Below are 21,445 nucleotides of genomic sequence, written 5' to 3'. Positions count from 1 at the left end.
CCTTTTTATTTTTATTATATTTATTTATTATTTTATTATATATTTAAATTTTTCTGTTGTTTAATAAGCGATTTTTGCTTTTTGAAGAAATTATGAAAAGTATGACGACGGCCTTTATTTAAGGAGGGTGACGATATATAAGCAAACACAAAAGATGAGTTAAGCATAGAACTGGCAACAACAAACAAAAAAAGCGAATAAATCTTGGTGGTCGTGGCAAATATTCAAACGAGTTCAATATCTGAAAAATCTTAGTTATCAGGTATAAATACTAATAAATCGGCTGCATTCGAGGCGTATTTCCCTCTTCTCCGATTTTCATCAGCCATTTATCCCCCCCCCTTTCCAACTCTTATTGCAGATGTAAAAATCACTGATTTTTATTTTGCTTCTTAGAGTTTGACAATTCTGATTCTTTGAAAGTCAGGAAAAGCATCATCTGGTTCCTTCAAAGGGAACGTCATTGCTTCTCCCTCCTGCTGGGTTGACAAGTACATGCATGCCTCAAAGTATTAGTTGCATTCTATAAAAAACCTACCAAGGGCATGTGCACAGCAAAGTCTCAGAAAGTATTCTAACAACAGATCCTTGTCTGTGCGATTCGAAAACAGTTCCTATTTACTTGGCAGCTCGTAAAAACAGCGGTTAAAATATTAAACATGAGAAATTTTCAATATCAGAATTGAGATATAAAAAACAACCCGGGCTGACCTTGAGTTCGGATAAACCCCCCCCCTTTCTGACTTACTGTAATCTGCCAGCGTCCTCTCGTCCTGCAGCACTCGGCCCTGGTAGATGAGCCTCTGTTTGTCCACGGGAATGCCCACCGAGGGGGCTATGTGCTCCTTGAACTCTTTCACTGTCAGCTGCAGAAGGATGAAACGGGTGTGAGTCCCAGCGAGGAAGCGGGATTCGAGTGTGCAGCAGGAACTACTGTACCTGAGCTCGGACGGTGTAGGTTCTGCTCTGGGAGTCCAGGGTCTTCACCGTCACGTCTATGTCGGGAGTTTGTTCGTCCATGTTTGTTCCTACATCACAGCACAAGTTCAAGTTAGTATTTACCACAAAACTGGCAGTTTCAGAGCTTAGAGACCAAATTCAGAACAACTTATAAAAATTGATTTAGGCCCAGTCCCAATACACCCACTACCCCTACTTATCAGCCTTTTCAACTGTTAGATTTCATCTATTAAACCAACATTTATCTTCCTAAATGATTTATTTCAGCCAGCGGTAATTCTCCACAGAGCTGCAGGTTTCTCCCTGTGACGACGGCGTGGGTTGACGACGGCGTGGGTTGACCCGGCGATCACGTCTGTACTCCGGCCGTGAGCTGCTGCTGCTCCCCGGGCCGGCGGCTCTTCTCATCCCCGAAAACATGGGATCAAATGTGTATTGGGATTGGCCCTAAATTTAAAACAGCGCCCCTGTAATAAAGCAATCCTTATTTGTGTTGATTCTGTTCACTACTTCCATGGACAGAATCTCCAGTTTGGTGGCCTCAGAACTTTTTGCAGATGATGTGGTTCTGTTGCCTTCATCAGGCCAAGACGGAGCTCAAGTAATTCAAGAGCGTGAGATCAATACCCGCGTGAGACACCCCCCCCCCGCCAAGGCCCGGGGAGCCAGTGAAATGTTATCTAATATTTCAAATGCACAGTAACATCAATGTCAGCTCAGACTTTTTGGTACAACTCTGATAACTCTGGGCCATCGCTGCTCAATACATCTGTTGATCGGCTGTCTTTTCCTTTACTGTCAGGTATTTTGAACAAAACGCCAGAAAATAAGTCAAAGCAAAACATTTCAAAGGCACTAAATTGATGGATTATAAAATAATCAAAGACGACTACAACTATGCTGGATAATCAACACCAGTCGTTGGGCTGAAGGATCTGGGAGAAAGCTCTGGATTGCCCCCACTAGGGATCAATAAAGGATTCATTTTAATGACAAATCTTGCCATTACAGCTATTCTGATACAATGTATTTGTTATAAACTCCTGGTTTTTAGTCTTCAGGTGGAGATGCAGAGAAACGCGATGATGGACAGTTGATCAGAGCTCGGGATCTAGTATCAGCATTATCTTCACAATATAGTTTTATTTTAGGATGAAAGAAATCCCACCATGAAAACTGAAACAAGCTCATTATGCAAAGGCTGATGTTTCCAGAGGTCGCACAGATGTTGATAAAAGCATTCGAGCAACCTTTTAAGCATTGGGTGAAAAAGCACATGTTTAGCAAGTCACAGGGAAAGATGTATTCATGTACGACTCCAGCATCAAACTCTGGAGTTTGGTTTTCAGACAAGAGACAAACTAATATGTCTAATTGGTTAAAGTTACGGTTATCCATCAACTATATATTTGTTTATCCTGGGTAACATATTTCAATGACATTAAAAGTTAATCATTTATTTTTGGCTATCTGGTTGAATGCAATCATTTTTATTGATCTATTACAGCAAAATGGCAAAGTTGAAACCCGGATGTGGCTGCAATTTACAAACCGGATTCGGTTGAAGTTGGGAAATTGTGTAAAATGTAAATAAAAACAAAATACAATGATTTGACAATCCTTTTCAACCCATATTCAATTGAATACACTACAAATACAACATATTTAATGCTCAAACTCATAAACTTTATTTTATTTTTCAAATAATAATTAACTTAGAATTTCATGGCTGCAACACGTCCAGTAGAAGTTGGGAAAGGTGGCAGAAAATACTGAGAAAGCTGAGAAAAGCCCATCAAACATCTATTTGGAACATCACACATGCCTCAGATCAGCTGAAACACTCACGGTGCGTCCGAAATGCCATACTAAACAGTATATACTAAAACAGTGTTTCCCAACCTCGGTCCTTAAGGCCCACTGTCCTGCATGTTTTAGATGTTCCCTTCATCATCACACCTGATTCTAATTGGTCCTAATTAGCTTGTCATCAAGGCCTGCACAATTCTGTTTTTGACACAGCCACTTGTATCACGGTGTGCTGAAGCAGGGTAAACCATGCAGGACAGTGAGCCTTGAGGACCGAGGTTGGGAAACACTACTAAAAGTATACTTAAATTCGGCACACTTTTGAGTAAATATCACAGCAGCAGCACACCGCTCTTTCCCGTTTATCCTGGCCGAAACACGATGACATAATATAATTATTATTATATACGAATATTATAATATTAATATACTTTATATTATACTTTTAGACATATACGTATCACTTAGCAACCAAACACCGCTGCATTGCATTGTGGGAAGTTTCTGCTTAGCTAGTGTCCATTAATACACACTAATAAATTTATCCGGAATGAGTATGGATAGTGCATACTATTGAGAACGTACTAATGTTTCGGACGCACCAAAAAAATCTCTTATACTCATTAGGGTGGAATTATGCAATTTCGGACGCAGTCTCAGTTTATTTGAATCCAGGTTGAAGACTCACCTGTTCTCACCTGCATTTGAATAAAGCTCCAACTTTTAAAGTTGTTTAAAAACTTAAATCATATTTTAACCACAATTTTTTTTTAAATCAGATTGTTATCTATTCTTTATTTGTTTACAATTTAAAAACCATGCTTTTTATTTATTTTTTAATGTCTTTTTGTAAAAATCTATTCTTATTTGAAGACTCACCTGTTCTAAGCTTTAAAAGCTCCAAATCTGCACTGGTACGTTTAAACTTAATCATATAATCAATTATTATTATTATATGCATTTTTACATATAATAAACAACTTCCCATTAATCCAGCAGGACTGGAAAAAGCGTTGGACAATTATTAACCCAATAATGTTTAAATATTAATATTCACGAGGTTAATATTTGCTGGACAAAGGCAGTTGTTATTGTACCAGCTGTAACAACTCCAATGACTTATTTTCTTACTTAAATCGATGTGTGAGCAACTTTTTGACTATTTTAATGTGTTTAAAGAAGTTAGTCGACACTTAGTTTATTTGAATCCAGGTTGAAGACTCACCTGTTCTGCATTTGAATAAAGCTCAAAATCTGCACTGGTACTTTTAAAGTTGTTTAAAAACGTAATCATACTTTAACCACAGATTTTTATCTATTGTGTATTTGTTAAAAATAAGGCTTTTTATTTATTTTTGAATGTCTTTGTAAAAATCGATTCTTATTTGAAGACTCACCTGTTCTAAGCTTTAAAAGCTCCTAATCTGCACTGGTACTTTTAAACTTAATCATATAATAATTTAGTATGTTTATTATTATTATTACTACTACATATATTATTATTAAACTTAATCATGTATTATTAATAATTAATTATTATTATACATTTTTACAGGTTATTATTATAAACAACTTCCCATTAATCCAGCAGGATTGGAAAAAGCTTTGGCCAATTATTAACCCAATAATATTTACATATTAATTACAATATTTTAATGATATTTTAATATTAATAAGCACTTATTTTCTTATTTAAATCGAGGTGTGAGGAACTTTTGTACTATTTTAATGTGTAATTGTTTAAGGAAGTTAGTCGACTTAAATCCTGCTTCACGCAGCGCAGCTTAACCCGCACTCTCTTTCTTTTTTTAACTTTAACCCCCTTGCATCGTAACGCAGACAGAAAACCGACTTTTAACCGGTTTGTTTTGATAATTTTAAGCGAAACGTTTGGGAACAAAGCTAACGGCTCAGGTAGCCCGAAGCTAACCGTCCAGATACGACCTCAAACCGACCCCGGAGCAGATCCACCTGCACGGAAACCGTGTCACCTGTCGCTCACCTGATAAATCACACTATCCCGCTGTTTCCAGTCCACGTGGCGCGCGTTTTAATCCTCAAAAACCGAACCTGGGTTTGGTACCTGAAGCTACAAGCGGCCAGGCTACACGGAAGTGACGTGGGAGCCGCTGCACCGGAAGTGACTTTTTTTTCTTTATTGAAAATTTGGAATTTACAAACAAACAAGGCACGTCGAAGCTGCCATGTAGCAGAACATTAGGAAAGGCCCCAAGAAAACTTCAGTGGGCAAAGTTTGTCTAGTTACATCCACAAGGAGTAACAATCGTATTATACGTTCCCTGTTTCAAAATGATATAACCACCACCCCTTATGTTATTGCTTACTGGTCTGGTTTTGGTGATCATGGCTTACAGTTTAAGAAAACTCAAATATCCTATCACAAAAATTTTGAATATTCTGGGAATCTTAATCTTAAACTTTAAACCATAATCAGCAATATTAAAATAATAAAAGGCTTGCAATATTTCAGTTGATTTGTAATGAATCCAGAATGTATGACATTTTCGTTTTTTTAATTGCATTACAGAAAATAAAGAACTTTATCCCAATATTCCAATTTTCTGAGACAGTCCTGACCTGTACATTACATTCAAAAGAATCTTGAATAATCTATGAATAATAAGGAGGCGCTGCACCGGAAGTGACGGCAGACTCGCCATGTTTGTTTCCCCTTCACTTCCGGTGCAACACAGTGAAGGGGAAACGAACATGGCGAGTCTCGTGGAAGTAACAACTCGGCAGCAGTTCGAGGATTTCCTCGCCGCCGCCGGGAAGAGCCTGGCCGTCGTGCACTTCCAGGCGGCGTGGGCGCCGCAGTGCGCGCAGATGAACGAGGTGATGGCGGAACTGGCCAAGGAGCACAAGAGCTGCAGGTCAGAAAAAAGACCAAAATATAATACAAGACACTTCACAGCCCGGACACTCACTGTTTGAACTGCTGCCATCTGGGGAACGATACAGACTCAAACACAGCTTTTACCCAACAGCAATAACCACTCTTAACAAAAACAGGAGCTAATGTGCAGTAACAAAAAAAATGATTGTATGTTGATGAAAGTTCTTGTAATGTCCGTATGTTGATGTACAGGACTGTCTCAGAAAATTAGAATATTGTGATAAAGTCCTTTATTTTCTGTAATGAAAAAATGTCATACATTCTGGATTCATTACAAATCAACTGAAATATTGCAAGCCTTTTATTATTTTAATATTGCTGATCATGGTTTACAGTTTAAGAAAACTCAAATATCATATCTAAAAAAATTACAATATTCTAGGAATCTTAATTTTAAACAGTAAGCCATAATCAGCCATATTAAAATAATAAAAGGCTTGCAATATTTCAGTTGATTATTAATGAATCCAGAATTTTAGTTTTTTTTAAATTGCATTACAGAAAATAAAGAACTTTATCACAATATTCTAATTTTCTGAGACAGTCCTGTATGTGTGGAGGGGTGAATGTGTCTAGCTATATATTTATAATTTTGTTTTTATTTCATTTTATTTTATTGATTTATTTTTCAGTTATTTTATTTTTATATGATGCGCTAACTGGAGAGCACTTTTAATTTCGTTGTACATCAGAATCAGCTTTATTGGCCAAGTTTGAACGTTGCCCAACAAGGAATTTGACTCCGGTTATTTCGCTCACTGTACCCAGATTTAAAAATAGCAAACAGTAAATAAACAAATGTAGCACTTATTAACATTAACATAAGCATGTAGAATAGAATAGAAGACTTTATTGATCTCCCAGATCAAATTCAATCGTGCCGCACCCAAACACACACACGATCAACGGTTTATACAAAAAATTAAACTAGAAATAACCAATAAATAGCCACATAATAAAAAAGAGCAATGTAAAATGTAGAAAAATGAGTAATGTACAAGAGAAAAAATAGTAAACACAAAAAAACGGATAATATTTACATGTGCAAAAATATGTGAGGTATTTAGCGGATGTGATAGTGTTATTATGATTACTGTTATTGCACAGTGATTGGTTTCTCTGAGACTCTATTAATTGTGAGAGTTCATCAGAGCAACAGCTTGGGGGAACAAACTGTCCCTGTGTCTGGTGTCATAGTGATAATGACAATAAAGATCTATCTATCTTATCTAGGTTCGCCAAGCTGGAGGCGGAGGCGGTTCCCGATGTGTCCGAGCGGTACCGCATCTCCTCCGTGCCCACCTTCCTGCTCTTCTCCGCGGGGGAGGAGGTGGACAGGCTGGACGGGGCGCACGCCCCGGAGCTCACCAAGAAGGTGCAGCGCCTGGCGACGTCCTGCGGTTCCGACGGGCCGGCGCCGGCGGACGGGTCCGACCTGGACCGGCGGCTGCGGAAGTTGATCGCGGCGGCGCCCTGCATGCTGTTCATGAAGGGGGCCCCGCAGGAGCCCCGCTGCGGCTTCAGCCGCCAGGTGGTGGCGCTGCTGCGGGACCACGGGGTCCAGTTCAGCAGCTTCGACATCCTGTCAGACGAGGAGGTCCGGCAGGGGCTCAAGACCTTCTCCAACTGGCCCACGTACCCGCAGCTGTACGTGAACGGGGAGCTGGTGGGCGGGCTGGACATCATGAAGGAGCTGGCCGAGTCAGGCGAGCTGCAGAACATCTGCCCCCGGTCCGAGGCCGTGACCTTGGAGCAGCGGCTGAAGGTCACCATCAACCGGAGCCCCGTGATGCTGTTCATGAAGGGCAACAAGGAGGCGGCGCGCTGCGGCTTCAGCCGGCAGATCCTGGAGATCCTGAACGGCTCCGGCGTGGATTACGACACCTTCGACATCCTGTCAGACGAGGAGGTGCGGCAGGGGCTCAAGACCTTCTCCAACTGGCCCACGTACCCGCAGCTGTACGTGAAGGGCGAGCTCATCGGCGGCCTGGACATTGTGAAGGAGCTGAAGGAGAGCGGCGAGCTGGTGTCGGTGCTGAAGGGGGAGTCGTAGGCGGACCCGCGGTGCCGCCGGGCCCGGGAGCAGGAAGCCACATCGCCCGGGACTCTAACCGGCCTCAGGAAGTGGACAGTTGAAATGTTAAAACTAGAGTTCATGTCAGCACTTCTGATAACCTCAAAGTTTTGCCCCGGTGATTAAGAGTGAAAGTGAAATCTTGATCGATGGTATCTCAAAGTTCATCTTCAGTGTCTGGATTAAATCTCCCGCCCTGTTCCCATACTCACCTCACAGCACCTCAGCTTTATTTAACAGAGTTGTATCGTTCCCGGCTGCTCACGTTTCATGCCGTCCTGTAAAACACCTGGAAGACTCTGGAAAACTTCCTCTGCTTCAGTAATCAGAGCCAACTGTGGTGCACTCCTTCAACACAGTCACAATTAAAATATTAATGAAACAAATCAACCTTGCTTGTACTCGTGTGTTGATGATAATCTGTCTGACTATGAGAGGAATGTGATTAAGCAGAAGCAGACTAATTGCACTTTTCCGGAAATGACTATATAACAATAAACTAGACCACACTAGTAAAATAAATAGAATTCAGTTATAAGATAAACTAAAAAGGAAGGTCTTGAGCTTCTTTTAGATTACAAATCACAAGTCAATGTATATTCGAAGTTATTTAACCCAGCATGAATGCCACGAAAGGCGCCTAACAAATACAATATGTCATTATTATTATTATTATTATATAGCAATAAAAAATTCCACAATCAGGACGTCTGTGTGAATTTGCAAAAACCAGATCAGGTCGCCTGGGGGGGGGGGGGGGGGGGGTTTGCATGACATGCCACAGTTTTTATAGTTGCTAGTTCAGCAAAAATAAAAAACACAGTCGTATTCTGTGGCTAATTAATAACCTAATTAATAACTTATGCTGTCACTCATAGAAATCTGCAGACCTGCATCTTTTGCCAGTTTGTCCTTTTCTTTTTTTCCTGATGGCTTCTTTGATTTTTTACTAGTTTGCTCCACGATGAAGATGAAGACTCGACATCTACTTTTTTAATACCGTCCATTCACCTGTCAATCATAAGTATTTGGGTCTATTTTAATTTTAGGGATGAAATACAATTTATTTGGGAGCATTTGGCCTGGGATCAGTGAGCCACCAGAAAAAAAAAAAAACATGTTTCAAAATTTCCCGGAGTCCAAAAACAGCCAGGAGCAACAGTTTCATGAAGAATCTTTAAAAAAATAACCTGTTGGTATTTTTGAGGGCCAGTTTGTTCTCAGAGGGGCTTTAATGTATTTCTTTGTTACTCAATGGATCAGAAAATACCTTCAACACATGTTTCTGTCTTTTCTGGTGAAATAAGGTTATACATTTGTCAATAAATGTATTAGCAGATACAATCAACCTGGAAAGATGAGCCTGGGAAAAAACCAGGAGGAAGCACCAGCTGATTCAGAAATAAGAGAAGCTGCTTTACAGCAGGACAAAAACACAGTTACAGCCTGGTTGTGGTGTTTACTGTTCTAGTTCACAGCCGGTGCAACTCTGAGGGGGTTGAAGATGTTTGTGCCACATTGTCTGAATTTAGATACATCAGGAAATGCTACCATGACAGTTTTACTAGCAGTGTTTTTCTGATTTTGCTAATAATTTGTCCATAATGGTTTAAAAACGGGTTAAAAACACAAAAAGGCTCTAAAATATAAAACAAAGTCTTCACCGAGTAGGAGAAATAAGGAACGTTGATTTTTTAACACAATCTGTCTTAACTGCACTATTCTACCCGGCAAAAGTAACAGCTAGCGTATTAGGGTATTAGGGCCAAACTAAGATAAAAAAAAAAGGAAATTGCGAGAATAAAGTCATAATAATATGAGAATAAAGTCATAAAATTACGAGAATAAAGTCGTAATTTATGAAAACTCTAACAGGAAGAGCACATACAGTACGTCTTTTGTGGAAGAGGAGCTGTCTGGTATAGTATAGTATAGTATAGTATACTATAGTATAGTATAGTAGTGGTCGACTGCAAGGCTAGCGGTGGTCACATCTGCAACATTCAAAGAGGTTTTGTTGTTTCTCAGGAAACATTGAGGATGATCATAAAGATTTTCCTCTTCCACAAAAGACGCAATTTCTTCCAAGTCTGTGTGGTTCCTTCTTTGAAATAGATGCAGTCGTTTGCCCAATCGTTTTAAATTCCTTATACTGATAATAATTTGATGCTGATGTGCCAAAAGAAAGTATTTCCTTATTTGTGAAAATTATACGAAAATAAAACTTCACAAGATGCTCAATATTCCACATTTTAACACAGGGAGAAGACTTCTCTTCTTGTTAAAGTTCTCATAAATTACGACTTGATTCTCATAATATTACAAATTTACTCTCGTAATATTACAACTTTATTTTCATAATATAACGACTTTATTCTCACAACATTATGACTTTATTCTCGTAAATTTACGACATTATTCTCATAATATTATGATTTCATTCTCGTAATTTTCAAATTTGTATGGCCCTAATACTCCGTCGTACTTATATGATTTAATCTGATGTTATATGGAAAAAATTCACCAGCGTACAACCGTCATGGTTTAACATTTCAACATGAAGGTCAGTGAAAAAGACTCGTGTTTGCAGCCTAGTGGCCATTCAAGGAGCTGCACCCCCCCGGATGTTTCCCCCTGGTGCCCATCTAAAGAACAAATGTCCAAATACGGGGGTTCGTCCCTGATATTTCCTGGCTTCGTTGTTGACAGAGACAGAAACCCTCTGCGGCATCTCTGAAGGGGAAGTCGACGCTGAAGCTCGCGTCTATAATTAACTCGGCTTTGTTGAGGAGATTTTAATAAACCAGCATCTCCCACGTGAAGCTGAGTCACAACAGAAAGTAGGTTTTTCTCTTTTCAGACCCTTTTGGAGGATGTGTAAATCTGGCAGCAGCATGAAAGTGTGACTCACGTCACCATGACTGGCAGAACCAGGGCCCGTGTTTGGGGCCAGTGTTTACCTTCCTGAAGGATCAGAGGACTACAACCAGTTAATGATCTACCTCCACCCACAACCTGCTCCAGGGTCAGAGTCACTGACAGTCCCGGGTTCACGGTGTTTAGGTCCAGGACCGAGATCCGGAGCCATGTTCCACGAAGCCTGGTCTTATCTGCTGTATCTATACACTGTGGTGCACCAGGCCGTCGTTCCTTGTGCACGTCAGCAGGAGCTGCTGGTGAAAACCATCGACCACCAGCAGGTGAGGAGACATTAATGGCGCTTTTCCACCAGCACCTACTCAGCTCTACTAATCTCAACTCGGCCTGGTTTCTTTTCCACTACAATTCAGCACCTGGAGCAGAAGTAGGAGGTTGGAGCGAAGCTGCTTTGACGTATTTGATTGTGTATCTAAAAGAAGACGACAACAACACTAAAGATGTAGAACCTGGAGGAGATGATAGATGTGCTGCTGGGTCTGTGGCTTGTGTTCGATACCAAGTTAAAAAATGAGAGAGAGAGAGAGCGGCAACGCTTTTTAATTTTCTTTAGTTTGTCTCAGCGCTGCTGAAAAGTCCGTTGGGAGCCGCGAGCAGCTATGAAGTGACAGAGCTCATGGTAGATCTGGGGCCGGATTCACAAAACATTCTTAAGAAAAAAAATCTTCTTAAGTGTCATTTTTTTCTTAAGTTCAGTCTTAAGAAGAAAAAAGAGAAGAAGTCATATTCTCCAAAAAAGTATTTTCTCAACTTTCTTCTTAAGTTTCTTCTTAAGAAAAAACTTAAGAATAAATGGTATTCTTGAAATAAAAGTTCTCAAATTTGTTTTTGACTTTTTTCTTAACTTTAAGACAACCTTGACGTGTCTTAAAATGTCTTTTGTGAAAAGGTAAGACTCTAATATCACTTTTTTCAACACATTTGCACAAACAAAGACCCGCAATATTGTGGAGCGATGCATCGGTGTAGTGAAGTCTCGCTTCAGCTGCATCGGCTGAATATAATGAAATGAATAATAATAATAATAATAATAATAATAATAATAATAATAATAATAATAATAATAATAATAATATAATATAATATAATTCTGGGATACTTGTGTGAACGGTCTGCTGGAGCGGCTACTGAATCCTTCATTTAGTATGCAGTATACAGTTCATACTGATGCAACATGTAGCATGTAGTACTTACTATGCCATTTTGGATACAGCCATATTTTAAGAAGTTCTTAAGTAGGAAAAATAAGAAATTCGTAAGAAATGACAGTTCTTAAGACGGTTCTTAAGAAAATATTGAGGAATTGCACTTAAGAACTTTCTTATGAACTTCTTAATTTTAGATCTTAAGACATTTCTTAGGATCGTTCTTAAGAACATATTGGTGAATCCGGCCCCTGGTCGTTCCTTATCGCCCGTCTAGATCCCTTTTTAATTCTCTCCTCAGCCACCAGGTTTATGAACATCTGCACCTCAGAGTTGGATCATGAAACAGACTTTTGCTGCCGTTGCTGGTGGAATAAAATGAACAAGAAGCCGCTGTCAGAGTCGCTCTTTCGCTGATGTCACATCCTGACTCAGACGTCTGACTCCAACCCCCCGACCAATCGGTGGCCTGTAGTTTGATGACATCACAGCCCGACTCAGCCGCTTAGAACCTCGGCAGAATAGAAACAGAAAAGTATCTACTCGGCACGTTAGACCCCTAGTGGGAAAGAACCAAACCGAGGCAAGTCGAGTCGGGCTGAGTAGGTACTAGTGGAAAAGCGCCATAAGTGATTATCAGGGAAGACTTCGGGGTGAGACACGAGGCCGGGTTCATGGGCCGGTTTGCACTCCCTCGGTTCTTTCCATCAGTGGTCTTTCTGAGCTCTCATTGTTTACTGCTCTCTCTCTCTCTCTCTCTCTCTCTCTCTCTCTCTCTCTCTCTCTCTCTCTCTCTCTCTGTTTTTCTAGTATCTGGGGAAATGGTACTTCAAGGCAGCTGTCAGTCACCGGGAGGCCGACATCCAGATGTTCAAGGCCTTCGACAACATCGTATTCACCATAGAGGAGAAAAACAACGACACGCTGCTCCTGACTGGGAATATGCGCATGTGAGGAGAGAAACGCTGTCACACGTCTCACCAGGCCTCAAATCCAACAACAGTTTGATAGAATCAAAATATTCCCATCTACGACTCAAGTTTGCACAAAGCGATTTCAGATAATAGCCTGGTGATATATTTACGTGGTGATCTGAGGTCGTTAATGACATGAATTCATGTTAAAACGTTAGTAGCCCGTCTTTTAGCGCTTTGTCTTTCATGTAAAGTCCTCGGACCGTGGCCAATCCTATTTTTGGGTAAATACATGCACAGGTGAACGATATTTAACTTTTCTCACCAGCATTTAAAAAAAAAAGTTAGCCAAAGAGAGAAAAAAAAAACACATGGTAAATACTAAGTACCCCCCTATTGCCTTCTAGACTTGTAGTCTAGAGACCGCCTTAACCAAGACCAAGACCAGAGAGTATCAAGATCAAGACCAGGACCAGTTCAGACCAGTTCCTATCCTGCGTGATTGTAGAACATCAGCTCCATCCTGGTTCAGCTAGTTTCCATATGAGCTTGTATTCAACTGCAGCACAATAACACAGAGAAGTGGATGATGATGTTGAACTCATCTAAATGTTTTCATCCATCAGCTGAGATCAGATATGTGTGGCGACTGCACTACTGCTATTTCTACACTATTGGAGGATTGACTCCAGTGCTGTTAAGGATTGACACGACTAACTAGTCCCAAAGTCCTCTAGCAGAATAACCAGCCTCCAACACCCCCCTCCACCTCAGAAAAGTCATAAATAGTAAATGTTACTGATTTAAATTGGACTTAATTTCGCTGTCTTCATTTTGTGGAATGTCTCTTTATCTGGTAGAAATGTATTTGGTTTGTTTTTATTATGTTATTTTTAGAACTGTATTATTTTAAAGGGAACCCTGCATATTAAGACATGTAGGTCTTAAAAGATAAATGTTGGTATCAATTATAACAATGTGATATAAAAAACCTTGTTGATGTCTTCGTTTTTATAAAATTTGAAAATATAATTTAACATGTAGGTCGCCATTGTTTTTTACGTTCTGGGTAGTACGTCAGACGGTGGCACCTGCTAGCCCCCGTCCACTGTTCTGACACCCAGAAACAGATGAAAACACAGCTAAACAGGTGACGGCGCACCAGAAACACAGATGAAAACACAGCTGAACATTAAGGTGACGGCGCACCTACAAAAAAGTAAAATAAAATTAAAAAAAGTGCAGCCCCATACAGCATGAACTATAAAAACACCATAAAACTCAGATAGACTAACAGACCACACGTTTCAACTAGCAGATAACCGATGCTACAATAAAAACCCCAGCCAGATATGGTGTCATTAAATTAAATAAAGATGTTCTTGCCTATTTGAAGCGAAGTCTGCGCCTCCGGTTTCGTCAAAGTCCGGGGCCAGTCCCCTCCTCTGGTCTGTCATCAAACGGTGGACCCAGCACCCGAAGCCGGTTTTAGGGGGGGGGCAGGGGTGGGCTATGCTCACCGGCGTCTCCATCCCGGCCAGAGCGGAGAGCGCAGAGCGCAGAGCGGAGAGCGGAGAGCGGCGAGCGGGTGGCGGAGCGCTGCGGGCTGTAGAGCCCCGGCTACGCAGGCTACGGCGTAGCCTACGCAGGCTACGGCGTAGCCTACGCCGTCTACGCCGTAGGCTACGCCGTCTACGGCGTAGGCTACGCCGTCTACGCAGGAGCCTAATGCACTGGTAAGATGCGCACAACATTGATCATTTTTGCAGATCTCCCGTGCATCACAGAACTTTGATCCAGTTTGCCTGAACCGAGACGTCTTATGGGCTCCCTCGTCAGCCTCCACGGCCGGGAGAGAGCTGCTCAACTATGTTTTAGATACCTGTCCCAGTTAAACTAATGGGGCTTATCTTCCCAGAGCCACCGTCGTACGTCATCGCCCCCAGAATACATTGCGCAGGTAAAACATGGCGCCTCCCGCAGGTCAAAATATGTAATAAACATTGTAGATTTTTAAAGCAATTAGATTATTTTATGTGTTTCTAACAACATATTTTAGTATAAGAGAACAATTGTGGCTAATTAGGGACTACATGTCTTAATATGCAGGGTTCCCTTTAAAATGTTGGCAGACCCCAGGAAGAATAGCTGCAGTCATGCTGTAGCTAATGGGGATCCTAATTAAACAATTAAACAAGGCCATATAAACACAAAACTGTAATTAAATACAGACACGTGCAGATGCACCAAAACATTAAATCAGATGCAAAATACAAATAGTTTACAAAACTGTACATTAACAAGAGGAAGAACTGCTGATCACCAGATTCTGTCACCTTGGTGCAACGGACTCTCAGTTAAGACCAGGACCACAAGAAAGTGGTCTTGAAACCGGTCTCCAGAACTACAAGTCTACTGCCTTATAGGATTTAAGGCAGTATTTAAGGCGGTATTTAAGGCTGCAGCTGCAGCTAGGTGCTGCTTATCATTATACGTTGGCAGCAGACCTCTGAAAGTGCGGCCATCTTGGCGTTTATCATTAGATCATACTGTGAACCTGAGACGCAGTCGAGAGGAACTTTCCCTTTGATTAACCCAGTCAGCTGACTGTAAGGCCCCTCAGATCGGGAGCCTCGGCCCATTCACTGGTGCAAATAAACGGCTGCTTCCCTTCACAGTAAAGCATAATTACCCAGACACACACGTCACTTAACATTTACCCTGCTTCTGGTGTTCACTTTCCTCTTCCTCTACAAAGAACCAATGCACTAAAGAGGCTACAATGTATAGAGCAGTAACATATTGGAATCAGAGGCACAATTTCGAGAAAAAAGTCGAAAAGTTGAGAAAAGTCAAAATTTCGTGAATAAAGTTGAAATCTTGAGAAAAAAGGCAAAATTACCACTTTATTCACGAAATATTGATTTCTTTCTTGAAATTGCATTTCAACATTAATCTCGACTTTTCGACTTTTTTCTCGACATTTTTACTTTTTTCTCGAAGTGCACAATAAAAAAAAATCTCCCCCTCTCAAATATTTTTCTCTCCTGCATGGCCCTAATACTCTTCCGTAGAAGTCCGTTTTAGTTAGTTGGTTTATTCTGAAATTCTTGATTGGTTTATTCTGAAATTCTGAGTGTGTTAAATGGAATATTTTTCGTTGTTTGGTTCTGGCTGGTTTCAACAATTTAAGGGTTGAATTCCATTACATCTCAGATCATTTTTGTTTAGATTTAGTCATGTTTTTATTGTAAAGATTGTATTTTATTGTTTTATGTGTGCAATGTTGGACCCCAGGAAGAATAGTCTTCAGTGCAGTGAGGACTAATGGGGATCCGTAATAAATAAATAAATAAATCCTCCCGTGAGAAGTGTGGCAGCTGCCAGGCTGAAGGTGAAAGCACCGACTCGTGAAACCCGCCGTCGTAAACAGAAACCCGGCGAGGGGAAGTGGCCTTCAGAAAACGAAAAGAGTTTGTATCGACAAGTTTCAAAAGTGAAAACCCTTACATCACGCCTGTCCGGCAGATTCCCTTCATGAGAATTATGTTTGTGTCTTTCTGTCGTTGCCGATGTTTGCAGGGGAGACGACTGCATCACGCAGAAATGGACCTACCGCCTCCAGCCGGGGAGGGATGACATGGTCCTGGAAGGTAACTCCAGCGCCAACAGAGCCCCAAAATAAACAGGACAGGAAATGTGTGAATGGGACGATTGCTGCCGGTCAGGATAATTGATTTGGGCCGATCAGCTTCAGGGTTTCAGCTTTAAAAACTATGAAAAACTGCATCTGACAGAGTGAATAACAGACTTCTTCAGCTGGAGATGTACACTGTGGAAGAAGAACTGGACAAGCCCCCCGGGAGGTCGCCCCCGGGGTTTCTGAAGACTTGCTTTTGGCGCTTTTATACTAGCACCTACTCAGCCCGACTCGCCTCGCCTCGCCCCGGTTTTGTGCTTCTCCACTAGGGGTCGAGGCAGGTGGAGGCGTGCCGAGTAGATACTTTTTCTGTAACTATTCTGCCGAGGTTCTAAGCGGCTGAGTCGGCTGTATCTGATGTCATCACACTACAGGCCACCGATTGGTCGGGGGGCGGGGCCGTCAGACGTTTGAATCAGGAGGCGGAAATCAGCGAAAGAGCGACTTGCGGCTTCTTGTTCACTTTATTCCACCAGCAACAGCAGCAGAACTCTGAGGTGCAGATGTCCATAAACCTGGTGGCTGAAGAGAGAATTAAAAAGGGATCTAGACCAGTGTTTCCCAACCCTGGTCCTCGAGGCACCCCTATCCTGCATGTTTTAGATGTTTCCCTGCACCAACACACCTAATGGTCCTAATTAGCTTGTCACCAAGGTCTGCACAACTCTGTTGATGACACACGTACTTTTATCACGGTGTGCTGAAGCAGGGAAACATCTAAAACATGCAGGATAGGGGTGCCTCGAGGACCAGGGTTGGGAAACACTGATCTAGACGGGCGGTAAGGAACGACCAGATCTACCATGAGCTCTGTCACTTCATAGCTGCTAGCGGCTACCAACGGACTTTTCAGCAGCGCTAAGACAAACAAACAACAACAAAAAAGTGTCCCGCTTGAAGCTTCTTTCACTCTCATTTTTTAACTTGATATCGAACACAAGCCACAGACCCAGCAGCACATCTATCATCTCCTCCAGGTTCTACATCTTTAGTGTTGTCTTCGTTTAAATCACACAATCAAATAGGTCACAGCAGCTTAGCTCCAACCTCCTACTTCTGATCTGGGTGTCTGAAAAGAAACGAGGGCAAGGCGAGTCGAGACGCGTTGAGTAGGTACTAGTATAAAAGCACCATTTGAAGCCTGAACACCTTCCGAAGCATTCAAGTGTGTGTAAACACAATGCCAACAAGGAAAGAATCAGCAATGATCTCAGAGAAGCTGCCACTTCCAAACTAAAGTATTTTTCATTAGTGGGAAGAATTCGAGACCGTTGTTGACCTTCACAAGAGCGGACACTCACGGCAGTGGAGGGATGGTGATATGGGCGTCCGTGGAACTCCTGTACCAGAGTATTAAGGAGTCAGATCTGACGTCCAACAGCTAAAACGTGGCCGTCCAACAGGAAAATGATCCCAGAACCGACCAGAAAATCCACGACAGAATGGCTGAAAGAGGAAAAGCGCTGCGATTGATGACCTTGACCTGATTGCCACGCCGTGACGGGAACCTGCAGAGAGCTGTGGGGGAACAAATGCCTGAAAAAGCCAATGAAAAACAAGCGACAGTCTGAAAAGAAGGGGCCCTCCAAAACAATATCATACAACAATGTCAAAAGAAATTAGTGCTAAAAGTTGCTAAAGCAGTAAGAGTGTTCTTTATTCACGCCGCCTCTGTCCGGGCTGGTGTGGTGAGGACCCAGATGCAGGAGAGCAAGGCAGGAGTTCGCAAAAAAAAGGGTTTATTTTACAAACCAAAAAACAAAGCGCTGCTTAGCAGGCTCAAAAACACACGGAAACAGGGATCAAAAAGTGGAGCAAAAACAGGACACATGGAGGAAAGCACAGTACGGAACCACAAGGAGCAAGGGAATGACAAGACCAGATACACACAGGGGATAACGAGACAGAGGTGCAGACAATCAGGGCAGATGGGACACAGGCGGGGCAAAACAGAAACAAACAGGGGGAAATGTCAACCACTGACAGCCTCTGCAGATTGCTTCAGATTATATTGAATAGATAATAACACACTAGAATACTGCATGTTTTGTGTTGTATTTACCTCATTTTAAGACCAGATTACTTTTTTTACGACGTCCCAGACGATGAGGGCCTAACTTTCTTTATTGAACTATTGTTAAATCAAAAATGCTCTGTTTGATTGCTAGATCTGCTGTGTGCACATGTGGGCCCCTCCTATGTGGACCTTATATGTGGACCCCTCTTATGAGGGCCTCATATGTGCATGTTAGAAGTCTGGTCCCAGAAGGTCCCTATCACTGACATGTCTGTGCCCGGCTGGGGGTCCGGGTTCTGATCCAGGGAGGCCCCAGCGCAGGAACCTGCTGTGGAGCGGCGCCTGGGCCGACTGCTCCGACTGCATCGTCTTCCAGGAAGTGGAGCCGCCGCTGAGAGACACGGACGCCGAGGACTCCCTCAGCAGACAAATGCTGTATGGTGAGATAGTCCGGACCACCTGGACCGGTTCTGGTCAGAGCCCGGTTACTCTGAGGTCTCGCATGTGTCCTCCCTTTCACAAATGCTTTGATAAGGTAAACAAACACTGCAACGTCAGCTTAGGGGCAGTTGTGCCCTTTGGATGCTGTCTACTTTGTGTCACAATTACAATATTTACACAAAAACAGCTCTCGACCTTTAACCTCCTCAACCGCTGGTGAGTAAACTCCCGATTCCGTATTTACGGTTAGCGTAAGTCACGTGAAGGATGTTTGTTTAACAAGACAGGGGCCAGATTCACATTCTTAAGAACGATCTTAAGAAATGTCTTAAGATCTAAAATTAAGAAGTTCATAAGAAAGTTCTTAAGTGCAATTTCTCAATATTTTCTTAAGAACCGTCTTTTCTTACGTCATTGAACTGTCATTTCTTACGAATTTCTTATTTTTCCTACTTAAGAACTTCTTAAAATATGTCATTGCATTGCACGCGCCAACAAACAACATTTATACAGGTAGTTTGCGTCTTAACCGTCAGTCACTCACTAAACATGGAGAAGGAGAAAAAGAGATGCAGGAACTTTTCAAGGTTATGGTGGATGAGATTAATGTGCAAAAAAAAATACTATTGGGGAAAATTAATAATAATTAACTACCACGCTAACTAACATGCTAACTAACAGTTAACAGGCTCTTTGTGTAATTAATTACAAAGTATATACTCAAACTATGACCTACTAGTCTAAAATGTGTTGAAAAAGGTGATATTAAAGTCTTACCTTTTCACAGAAGAAATTTTAAGACAGGTCAAGGTTGTCTTAAAGTTAAGAAAAAAGTCAAGAACAAATTTGAGAACTTTTATTTAAAGAATACCATTTATTCTTAAGTTTTTTCTTAAGAAGAAACTTAAGAAGAAAGTTTAGAAAATACTTAGAACTTTTTTGGAGAATATGACTTCTTCTCTTTTTTCTTCTTAAGACTGAACTTAAGAAAAAAATGACACTTAAGAAGATTTTTTTTCTTAAGAATGTTTTGTGAATCGGGCCCCAGGAGTTGTAAATTGGTTCTCTCATCTCCTCTTCCCTCAAGCTCGTCGGAGCGACACCGACTCGGAGATGGTGACAACGTTTCTGAAGAGCTCGGCTTGTTACGGGTCGACGGCGAGCGTCACGCTACCTCAGGAGAAAGGTTGGTAGCCATGGCAACATCCAGCTTCCTGTGAGGGGAAGACAAGGCTCCTGAAAGTAACGGTGTTCCTGTTTCCTCTGTGTTGACAGCGTTCTGCCTCTAGCGGCGGACGGAGAGGCGGAGACTTAGGCGGACATGCTTGCGGATTGTTTGTGACATCACACTCTCCTGGTCCATACGGGATGCCGATGGAGCGACTGGATCTTTTCAGTGACATTAAGATAACTTCCCTTCTATCAGTGGAATGAAATAAAAGGAAACGATTGTCCTGAAAGCGTGCCATTTCATTCTGCTTTTACAGACTATGAATGTTCACAAGCAAAACCGAAACGTTTGCTGTCAAAGATATGAAGCTGCAGTAAGGAAAGAAAAGCCTGCTTCTTTACTCATTTCAGGTGTTACTTTCAGTCCCAGGAGCAGCGAAGACAAGAGAAAAACACCTCTCTAAAAAAAAAACCCTGGGAATTCCCATCATGCTGTTGGGCAGAAATATCTGTTCACCTACTTTGTGCAAATCAGCCCGGTTGTCAAGACGACATCTTCTCAGGGTTTGCTGGATGACGATTGAAAAGAGTAAAATATATTTCAGTCTGATTGTTTAAAACACTTCTAACCATCCATCCTTCTGGGGATAGAGATCCGTTCCCAAGTCAGCTAGGAGATATAGTCCCTCCAACTTCCTGTCCCCTTTTCCACCAAACCGGTTTCAGGGCTGGTTCTGGTTCTGGTTCTGGTTCTGGACCAGTGCTGAGTTTGGAACCGTTCTTTCTGTTTCCACTGACAAAGAACTGGCTCCGGGCCAGAAGAACCGGTTCCAAGGTAGAACCAACTCATTGCTGGACTAGAGGAAAGAACAGCTTCACGTAAGCGGAGGGGGTGGAGTTATAAAGACCAACGGCAACAGCAGGACTGGGAGACGGAGACATTTTCAAATAAGAATTAATCTGGATGCAGCAAAGCATCATGGGTCTGAGGAGGAGACAACCTGTCTCTTAGAGATGTGTCCACGGAGGAGCTACGTGGACCAAGTCCTATTAGAGCAAATACCTTGTTGCTGCAACTTTCAGCAGATTAAGGCAACAATTCCACTTTCAGTCAGTGCATGTAAACGTACTGAGTGACTGACTGGGTAGGATGGAAATGGAAATGAAATATACCATGAAGGGTTACTTACAAAATCTTAAAATAGGTACAGTTGGTTGAGGTTGAATTAGAGGCGAGAGTTTACAGATCACAGATGAAGGGGGAAAAGCCTCATCTTCCTGTCATCAGATTTGCAGATGACAACGTCCAGGATCGACACTGTTCACTGCAGGATAATATTCATTTACTTTTAATTTGTTCA

The 21,445-nt window shown here is 41.8% G+C and overlaps 3 protein-coding genes across 6 annotated transcripts in view; 2 read left to right on the top strand and 1 right to left on the bottom strand.

The window, feature by feature from the left end:
• bag6 (BCL2 associated athanogene 6) overlaps positions 1–4,899 on the bottom strand; it is a 28,908-nt gene extending 24,009 nt beyond the window's left edge. For all 4 annotated transcript variants that reach the window (XM_061717389.1, XM_061717390.1, XM_061717391.1 and 1 more), the window contains exons 1-3: positions 4,772–4,899; positions 940–1,028; positions 749–866 (exon numbers count right to left, since the gene is read on the bottom strand). In XM_061717389.1, the coding sequence (XP_061573373.1) occupies positions 749–866; positions 940–1,020 (199 nt within the window). In that variant the 5' untranslated portion in view covers positions 1,021–1,028; positions 4,772–4,899. The remainder of the gene's footprint in view (positions 1–748; positions 867–939; positions 1,029–4,771) is intronic.
• Positions 4,900–5,466: 567 nt separating this feature from the next.
• Positions 5,467–8,146, top strand: glrx3 (glutaredoxin 3). Its single transcript, XM_061718525.1, has 2 exons — positions 5,467–5,663; positions 6,920–8,146. The coding sequence occupies exons 1-2, from the start codon at positions 5,500–5,502 to the stop codon at positions 7,737–7,739; spliced, it is 984 nt and encodes a 327-aa protein (XP_061574509.1). The 5' UTR covers positions 5,467–5,499; the 3' UTR covers positions 7,740–8,146.
• A 2,418-nt stretch (positions 8,147–10,564) lies between these two features.
• On the top strand, positions 10,565–20,234 carry apom (apolipoprotein M). The gene is made up of 6 exons (XM_061718524.1): positions 10,565–10,960; positions 12,653–12,792; positions 16,339–16,409; positions 18,779–18,913; positions 20,002–20,100; positions 20,190–20,234. The coding sequence occupies exons 1-6, from the start codon at positions 10,754–10,756 to the stop codon at positions 20,201–20,203; spliced, it is 666 nt and encodes a 221-aa protein (XP_061574508.1). The 5' UTR covers positions 10,565–10,753; the 3' UTR covers positions 20,204–20,234.
• The last annotated feature ends 1,211 nt before the right edge of the window (positions 20,235–21,445 follow it).

Source organism: Cololabis saira, chromosome 3 (assembly GCF_033807715.1).
Source record: "Cololabis saira isolate AMF1-May2022 chromosome 3, fColSai1.1, whole genome shotgun sequence".
Lineage (NCBI taxonomy): Eukaryota > Metazoa > Chordata > Actinopteri > Beloniformes > Belonidae > Cololabis > Cololabis saira.
This window is presented reverse-complemented; position numbering and strand designations above follow the sequence as displayed.